The sequence below is a fragment of the Drosophila tropicalis genome, unplaced genomic scaffold (genome assembly GCF_018151085.1).
Source record: "Drosophila tropicalis isolate 14030-0801.00 unplaced genomic scaffold, ASM1815108v1 contig_805, whole genome shotgun sequence".
NCBI classification, from domain to species: Eukaryota; Metazoa; Arthropoda; class Insecta; order Diptera; family Drosophilidae; genus Drosophila; species Drosophila tropicalis.
Genome location: NW_027173295.1, coordinates 1,414,124 through 1,423,021, shown reverse-complemented (window position 1 = coordinate 1,423,021; position 8,898 = coordinate 1,414,124). Strand labels below are relative to the sequence as shown.

At 41.6% G+C, this 8,898-nt stretch overlaps 3 protein-coding genes across 3 annotated transcripts; 2 read left to right on the top strand and 1 right to left on the bottom strand.

Moving 5' to 3' along the window:
• The first annotated feature begins 944 nt into the window (after positions 1–944).
• On the top strand, positions 945–3,041 carry LOC137580030 (cytosol aminopeptidase-like). The gene is made up of 3 exons (XM_068293950.1): positions 945–2,176; positions 2,238–2,702; positions 2,765–3,041. Exons 1-3 carry the CDS (start codon positions 1,142–1,144, stop codon positions 2,903–2,905), a joined length of 1,641 nt encoding a protein of 546 aa, XP_068150051.1. The 5' UTR covers positions 945–1,141; the 3' UTR covers positions 2,906–3,041.
• Positions 3,042–4,620: 1,579 nt separating this feature from the next.
• On the top strand, positions 4,621–6,761 carry S-Lap2 (Sperm-Leucylaminopeptidase 2). Its single transcript, XM_068293918.1, has 3 exons — positions 4,621–5,842; positions 5,901–6,365; positions 6,430–6,761. The coding sequence occupies exons 1-3, from the start codon at positions 4,802–4,804 to the stop codon at positions 6,568–6,570; spliced, it is 1,647 nt and encodes a 548-aa protein (XP_068150019.1). The 5' UTR covers positions 4,621–4,801; the 3' UTR covers positions 6,571–6,761.
• Positions 6,702–8,695, bottom strand: LOC137580002 (TBC1 domain family member 13). Its single transcript, XM_068293920.1, is given in 6 exon segments — positions 6,702–7,122; positions 7,186–7,489; positions 7,492–7,708; positions 7,857–8,323; positions 8,382–8,455; positions 8,540–8,695. Coding segments are annotated over 6 exon segments (1,197 nt in total). The 5' UTR covers positions 8,560–8,695; the 3' UTR covers positions 6,702–7,007.
• Positions 8,696–8,898: the final 203 nt, after the last annotated feature.

Genomic DNA, 8,898 nt, shown 5'->3' with positions numbered 1-8,898 from the left:
CAGTATTATGAAAAGAATGCATTGTACCTTGATAAATTATAAAAACAAGAAAACGTAATAAAGAATGATGAAACGAATATATATATATATATACATAGATACAAAGTGAATTGCTTCATTTATTTGGATACCAAGAAATCAACTGAATGTCATTCATCTATCTAAGCCAATTACTTATTTCTATGTGAGGCATTGAACAAGTTAGGCCAATTGTTTATGGAATCAACTAAATTAATCATTTTCCAATGTTAAAGTAAGGACATGAAAAAACCAGCTTATTTGCAGATTTTCATAGATAAGGCTTTCTAGAATTTATTCGTCTCTCTTTTAGACTGCATTTGGCTCGATTTGAAAGTAAGGAGCCCGTAGCGGTTGCTAATCCGTCCCTGAAAACAACAATGAAATATTCATAATTTAAACTCTTTATTAGATTACAAGCTAATGGTTAAAACAATATAACACCCCGTTTAAAAGATAATCCAATGATTGTTATTAAATCTATAAGCCAAATACTCTTTAGCCTTAAGAAGGTGAAACAAAAGACCCAATATCTAAGACACTCTTCAAAATGGATTGTCTACTTACAATTAGTATCTAGAATACCGTTTTTTATAGGGGCAAGTTAGCAAGTTAAAATTAAAATAAATCAAATATTTTCTCATTAAAAGCCTATAAGAAGAAAGCGATTTAGGAAACTCTTTCGGATATTTTTAAGCCAACATACGACTTCACAAGGATTTTCATTTGATTCTAAGAATATGCAGAAAAAAAACCACAAATTTTCGATAGACCTCCGAGCAAATGGAAGAAGTTTAAAATAAACTAAACGAACTAGAAATTGAATCCATGTAGGCCATGAAATGGTATCAAGTTGGCCATGAAAATTTCCGATTTTGCTTTATTTCGGAATTTAGGCCATGTATACCGGTCGAACAGAAGGTAAATTTAGTTTTCGTCGAAGTCTCGTAGAGTCAATATCACATATAAAAATTTGTAGTTTTAGAAAAGTTGTATGTATCAGGAGCAACAACAAAAAAGCATAATTTAATAACTTGTGTTATTTTAAAAGTTTTTAAATTGAAATAACAAAATTCAAGTGTAATATTATTAGGGAGGCCGAAAAATCGGTTCAGCTTTCAAGATGTTTGGATTGACGCGAAGGATCCTTTTTAGGGCGACAAATCGCACTGAACTATGCCGTCGATATGCCTCGCAGGCAATCAACCAGATGCTGCAGCTCCAGCAGATGGATATTTGTGCCGACCAGCCATCCCGAGGACTAGTAATTGGTGTCTATGCGGATGAGGAGGACAAAAACGATGCAGGCATCCTGACACCAACTGGCTGGCGTTATAATATCCAGAAGACTAGCGGACGTTTGATTGAAGTGCTGCGCATGTCTGGACCCATTCCCAAGCGTGGCGAGGCTCGTTTGCTCTTTGCCATCGAACCCGACCGTGTGCCATACTATTCGGTTGTGGCTGTCGTCGGACTGGGTAAGGAATGCTTGGGATATAATCCCTACGAGGTGCTCGATGAGCAGAAAGAGGCTATACGCCGCTCCGTGGCGGCTGCTTGTCAGATCCTGGCAGAATTGGATACCGATAGAATTGAAGTTGAGAATTGCGGCCATGCCGAGTCGGCTGCTGAAGGAGCAGCCCTGGGCATTTGGGCATATCAGGAATTGCGAGATCCCAAGACACGTCTATCCGTGCCCACCATTGACCTGTACGCCACCAAAGACGAGGTCTGTGATATTGAAGGATGGCGCATCGGACTGCAGAAAGCGGCGGCTCAGAATCTAACAAGACAGCTGCAGGAGATGCCCTCCAATCTGCTCACACCCACCGCTTTTGCCCAAAATGTGGTGGAAGTGCTCTGTAAGTCTGGTGTGAACGTAGAGGTCAAGGTTGAAGGATGGGCTGAGAGCCAATCCATGCACGCCTTCCTGGCTGTGGGCAAGGCCTCTTGCGAGCCTCCCATTTTCCTCGAGCTGAGCTACTATGGCACCTGTGCCGAGGAGCGTCCCATCGTTTTGGTCGGACAGGGCATCACTTTCGATGCTGGCGGCTTATGTCTGAAGAAACGTGGGGAACTGTACAACATGCGAGGTGACATGACTGGTGCAGCCGTTGTTGTGGCCACTTGTCGTGCTGTTGCCGGTCTACGCTTACCGGTAAGTCCATTTGCCAAATCTTGTAATGTATGTGGCCTTTCTCATCCCATCCCCATCTCAGGTCAACATTCGCGGCCTGATCCCACTGTGCGAGAACGTAATTGGTTGCAACTCCTTCCGACCTGGTGATATGGTCAAATCAATGAATGGCAAGACCATTGAGGTCCAATGTACAGATCATGAAGATGTTCTTGTCTTGGCCGATGCCTTGCTGTATGCCCAGAACTTCTGTCCCAAATGCATTATTGACATTGGCACTTGCTCCGGCTACATGCGTCAAGCCTTAGATGAGGCCGCTTGTGGCGTCTTTACCAACTCCGAGATACTCTGGCAGCAGATCAAACATGCCAGCATGCACACTGGCGATCGCGTCTGGCGCTTCCCATTGTGGAACTACTACAGCAAGGCTGTTCGTTCCGGTGGACGCAGTGATGTCCAGAACTACGGCATTGGCCGTGGAGGTCGTCCCTGCAAGGCTGCTGCCTTCCTACGTGAATTTGTGCCATGTGGCCAATGGATGCACATTGTGAGTACAAAAAAGGGGCGGGGAACACACTGAGGGCGAATAAACCATTTCTGTCTTTATAGGATGCCACCAATGTGATGGTTACCAATGGAATTGACTTTGAATATTTGCGCCGTGGCATGGCCGGACGCCCAACTCGTACTCTCATTGAGTTCATTGCTCAAACCATTTGTAAGGACACAGCCCCGAAATTGGGCCAATAGATGACTAAGACGTCGTCTCCAAGTATTAATCTTGTCAATTACTCCCAAATAGCCCAAGTATAGTCGACTCAAAATTTATCGTGGAAATGAACGCATTTTGTGAATGAATAATAAAAACTTGCATCCCAAAATTAAATTTAAATTGTGTAAAATTTTTAATGCCATTCACCAGAAAAATATATACTAACATGCATTTATGAATGCTTTTTACAAGCATAATTGAGTATCTTGCTCAATTAAGCATTACGGAGATAATCGAGTTTTTTCAAATAACGGGGGCGGAAGGGGTGGCGTGGTATAGTTATGCATACAAAATCTGCGCATTTATTAAACAAATATAGATACCAAATATGAAGTCTCTAAATAGAATAGTCTTTGAGATATATAGATTTTTTAAATTGCGGGGTCAGAAAGTGAAGGCGTGGCAAAAATTTGAAACAAACTCGATTACTTTACATTCTACACGAGACTACATACCAAATTTGGTGGCTCTAGCTTTTATAGTCTCCGAAATCTAGGCGTTCATACAGACGGAAGGACATGGCTATATCGACTTTGCTGTTGATACTGATTAAAAATATACATACATACATATATACTTTATGGGGTCGGAAAATCTTTTATCTGCCTGTTCCATACATTTTGCGACTTTATTATACCATTTCATCCCAATGGGTGCATGGTATAACAACGCCTGAAAATGATACGATATGTTTGTACTTATCACTGTTAATTTGTGACTAACTGACCTACCTAACGAAAAAGAATTGAAAGCAACCACAGAATGAGCTTAGAGAATTAAGGTTTTTAGCTAGAGATAACTAAGATGATCGTCACATGGACAACAAGACTATTTACAAGTAAAATAATGAGCGATGACGAAATATTATGAATGCCAAAGAATAGAAGAGTAAGGAGATACAGATCCATTAGTCACCACCTTACTAATGAAAGATTTCAGACGATAAGCTAATACTTAGATATGAACAGAAATACATATAATAAGTCCTAGTGAAATATAATTTATTATGTATAAGGATGATTAAAGGTAGAATGGTCAAGAGAACGAGGAAATGAGGAAAACATTCTTAGCAATGCATTTAACCCCCCCTGCGTCTTATTTAGAATAAGAATAATGAAAATGGAAATGTTTATCATCAAAAATCTATTTATTGGTATTCAAAGTATTAATTTCCAGCCTGATTTCTATACTCCGATTGGGACACCTGCAAAATAGCGGATTTATTTGAAGGGATGTAGGGGGCCCGAACATGGTTCGATCCTCTATATAGACTTCACCCACATAATTTATTTACATGGTGACGCAAGTAATTTGAAGAAACATTAACAACAATAAGGAATGGCAATATTCAAGTTAATATTGAAAAAACAAAAGAGACAACCACAGACACGACTTGAGTGCTGCTCACTGTTATCAAAGTATTGTGAATTAAAAGAAAAACACAGTGATAAGAAATGGCTAAAGACAAATTCCCATAGAGGATGATATTATATTATACTTAAGAAATTCGAAGACTGTGGCAAATTTGCCAATTTGTTAAAGGCGTAAAGACAAAGGAATTCAAATTTTAATTGATTTGAGATTTTGTTACAGTTTTAGGTTTCGTTTTTCTTCAATCAAAGTAGCCCGGATGGCAAGTGTCAAGTGAAAAAACATGCCCCTGGGGCTGAGATCCCACATTGTAGTCATTAATTTTTATTCCTTTTGAGGTTGAACACGCACATAATTTTAGGAATTCCGGGTGTACAAATTTCCTAAAATATTTTTTTTTGCTTTTCAAGTGTGTAATTTAGAGTATATATAATAGAAACGAATTCTCTAACAGTTTGTATTTTAAAACCATCAAGTGAAATTATACCCGAAAAAAAAGTGAAATGTTTCGTGCAGCGCGTCGTTTTCTTTCGAAATCCTTGCGTCTGCGTCAACCATTCCTGCGGCGTGGTTATGCTTCGCAGGCATTGAATCAGATGCTGACCATTCAGCAAATGGAAATATGTGCGGATCCTCCGTCAAGAGGATTAGTAATTGGAGTTTATGCGGATGAGGAGGATAAAAATGATGCTGGAATCTTGACGCCCACTGGATGGCGTTACAATGTACAGAAAACTCAAGGACGTTTATTGGAGGTGTTGCGGATGTCTGGACCCATGCCGAAGCGTGGAGAGACCCGTTTGCTGTTCGCTGTGGAACCCGAGCGCGTCCCGTATTACTCGGCTGTGGCTGTGGTTGGACTAGGTAAGGAGTGCCTCGGATATAATCCATATGAGGTGCTCGATGAACAAAAGGAGGCGATTCGTCGGTCCGTTGCGGATGCATGCAAGATACTGTCTGAGCTGGATACGGACCGCATCGAAGTAGAGAATTGTGGTCATGCGGAATCGGCTGCAGAGGGTGCAGCCCTGGGCATTTGGATTTACCAGGAACTGAGGGATCCCAAGCGTAGGATCTCGGTTCCATCAATCGATTTGTATGCCAATAAAGATGAAATCTGTGATATTGAAGGATGGCGCATTGGACTGCAGAAGGCTGCAGCTCAGAATCTAACAAGACAGCTGCAGGAGATGCCCTCCAATCTGCTCACACCCACCGCTTTTGCCCAAAATGTGGTGGAAGTGCTCTGTAAGTCTGGTGTGAACGTAGAGGTCAAGGTTGAAGGATGGGCTGAGAGCCAATCCATGCACGCCTTCCTGGCTGTGGGCAAGGCCTCTTGCGAGCCTCCCATTTTCCTCGAGCTAAGCTACTATGGCACCTGCGCCGAGGAGCGTCCCATTGTTTTGGTCGGACAGGGAGTGACTTACGATGCAGGTGGTTTGTGCTTGAAGAAGAAGCACGAACTCTTCCATATGAGAGGTGATATGACAGGAGCAGCTGTTGTTGTGGCCACCTGTCGTGCTGTCGCAGGGCTGCGTTTACCCGTGAGTATTTAAAATATGCAGCAAATGGTAATAACTGAAACTAATTGCTGCCTTCCAGGTGAACATTCGAGGTCTTATTCCTCTTTGCGAGAACGTTATTGGCTGTAACTCTTTCCGTCCTGGTGATATGGTCAAATCAATGAATGGCAAGACCATTGAGGTCCAATGTACCGATCACGAGGATGTCCTAGTCTTGGCCGATGCTCTGCTATATGGGCAGAACTTCTGTCCCAAGTGTATTATTGACATTGGCACTTGCTCCGGCTACATGCGTCAAGCCTTAGATGAGGCCGCTTGTGGCGTCTTTACCAACTCAGAGATACTCTGGCAGCAGATCAAACATGCCAGCATGCACACTGGCGATCGTGTCTGGCGCTTCCCATTGTGGAACTATTACAGCAAGGCTGTTCGTTCCGGTGGACGTAGTGATGTCCAGAACTACGGCATTGGCCGTGGAGGTCGTCCCTGCAAGGCTGCTGCCTTCCTACGTGAATTTGTGCCATGTGGTCAATGGATGCATATCGTAAGTACCAACTTGGGTGGAATGACTAACATTTATTAATTACACAATCATATGTCGCTTTAAGGATGCAACTAATGTCATGGTGACTAAAGGTGATGAGTTTGAATATCTGCGAAAGGGCATGGCTGGACGTCCTACACGCACGCTAATTGAGTTTATAGCTCAAACTATTTGCAAGGACACAGCGCCTAAGGCGCAGAAGTAAAACAGGTGCTCTTCAACTGACACTAGTTTTACGACACGTTGCCACAGATACACACCACCTGAACAAGCCCTATATGCAGAGATCGCGTCCTATGTGTTTATTAATGTTTTTGTTACTTATCTGGAAGATAATCTGTTTAAATTCATTGTTTTATTAATGAAAAATATAAAAATTATAGGTTATAAAAAGGACACACTGTCTGTGTGTGAGTGTAACTTGTTTTTGCCCAAAATTAGTGTAGGGATTAGTGCGCATTTGGCCATAATATTTAATGTATTCGTTGATTGATTGCTTAAGGGGGAAGTGGCAGATATGAGGGGTATTGCTTATCTCAGACTCAATATCGAAATTTGGATTCTTTCTCAGGTAATTCGTATATGTGGAGCTTATTTTTTGGGTTAGTGTCTTCCAAGTTGGAAAGATATTCGAATAAAATGCTACGCTAAAGATACGGCATGGGTGAGTACCACATTAATATCAATTGGTGGATAGTTTTGCAACAGCTTCACGTTAGAAGCAAAATCATTCTCCAGAATCGCTTCACGTTGCATTCTGTAAAGGATAGTTTAATAAATCAGTAACTATAGCTAGTAGTAGTATGTGAGGACCACTTACAATATCATGGAACAGCAAATTTTGATAAGGAAATCGAAACGGTGCTCGTCGGAGAATACTGAATCCCAGATGCGTACCACATCGGGCAGTGGAAACTCTTGAGAAAGCAGGAGAGTTAACCAACGAAAGCTATAGTATTGTGGATGAAGCTCTTGATGCCGCAAATGATCATAAATGCCAATGTCTTTCGATTTTAGCATATTCGATAGTTTAGCCATCATACACCTAATACCGCCCTCCGCGTCGTCCAGTGTCTTGATAAAAAAGTCTCGTATTTCACCCATAAGGGCTGTAAAACAAAAAAACAATCCGCCTCGGCGTGGGCACGAAACGAGAGATCAGGATTCGAGGCCATCACATAATAAATGGGACCGACTATCTCATTCATGCCTTGAACATATCCCTGGCCGGGATTCAGTTTGGCATATAGAAATAAAATGCGTTGCACAACCTCCCAATGGGCCTCTTGGCCCTCCTCCATGGCGGCATAATTTTCCGCAGAGCGTTTTGTTATCAAATTTATCTGTAAAAAAATCAGTCAGGCACAATCTGTTCCAATTTGCTCGACGAACGATAACTTACTTGCTGCTAAATATCCATACATGCATAATCAAATACACATTCAGACAGACATTAATGCGACCTTTAGCGGTAAATACTACGTCACTCACCTTGGTCATGCCAAGTCCTTTACGTTCAACATTTGCTGAACTAAGAACTGATGGTACTACACGTTCGTGAAGCCTTCTACCCTGTTCCCCTTTGCTATGCACCACAATATCACAGGGATATTCTGTGGGCTGCTGAAAGAATGAGATGTCCGGGCAAAGGCGTCTTACATCCTTATCGATTTGCAGCAAAAATTCATTGTCATTAAAGAATGTATTCCATGCGCTCTCTGGACCTTCGCTAAGTGGATGATCTTGTAGGCCAACGCCCCTCGATTCTCCGCAATCTGTAGCACCATCGCCCTCGCCATTGTGTGTATGACCAGGCGGCAGAACGAGTTCCACAATAAACTGTTTGTACAAAGCACGTTTCTTGCTCAGTGTGGTTGCCCAACTGCTTCGCTTTGGACCAAGATAGCCCAATAGAAGTTTCCAACTGAGCGCCCGAAAACTTTGGACATCTGGGACACCTGTGGATTGACATTTGGAATGTATGCCACTTAACATATGGTATTATTCCTCTCTCACCATTGAATGTCAGTTGTCGCAAATGCTTCATGTCAATCACATCCTGGGCGAAAATATCTTCAAATTCCTTAACACTGAGGTGGTGGGCAATTGAATGTGAGAGAAAGTAACAATATCAGATAAAGAAATGCTAATGAACAGCTTAAAATAAAACCAACCGCGCCTTAAACATGGCCATGGCTTCCTTTTCGGCTTTAGACTCTCTTTTTAGTGATTTTGTTGTAGTTGTTAGCTTCAGTTAATAATCATCTCTTTTATTTACATTAATAAAAAATTTGTCCTAAGTCCAATGTTTTGGCTATTGTGCTGCTACAATGTTGCCAGAATGTTGAAGTGTCTGCGAACTGGCCACACTGATCCGTTATGCCTTTATGACACCACATTAAACATCCTTTTCAAAAAATGCCTTCGAGTGTATTACAAAACTACTTACCACAAAATATTTAAATTAAGGAATTTTGCGTTGTATACCTTTGTAAAACTCAATACATATCTCTACGGATTAAAAAATATCGCA

Coding starts and splice junctions, on each gene's coding strand:
- LOC137580030 (XM_068293950.1), top strand. CDS start 1,142: ATGTTTGGATTGACGCGAAGGATCCTTTTTAGGGCGACAAATCGCACT. Junction 2,177..2,237: donor TTGCCGGTCTACGCTTACCG/GTAAGTCCATTT, acceptor TCCCCATCTCAG/GTCAACATTCGCGGCCTGAT. Junction 2,703..2,764: donor GTGGCCAATGGATGCACATT/GTGAGTACAAAA, acceptor CTGTCTTTATAG/GATGCCACCAATGTGATGGT.
- S-Lap2 (XM_068293918.1), top strand. CDS start 4,802: ATGTTTCGTGCAGCGCGTCGTTTTCTTTCGAAATCCTTGCGTCTGCGT. Junction 5,843..5,900: donor TCGCAGGGCTGCGTTTACCC/GTGAGTATTTAA, acceptor GCTGCCTTCCAG/GTGAACATTCGAGGTCTTAT. Junction 6,366..6,429: donor GTGGTCAATGGATGCATATC/GTAAGTACCAAC, acceptor TGTCGCTTTAAG/GATGCAACTAATGTCATGGT.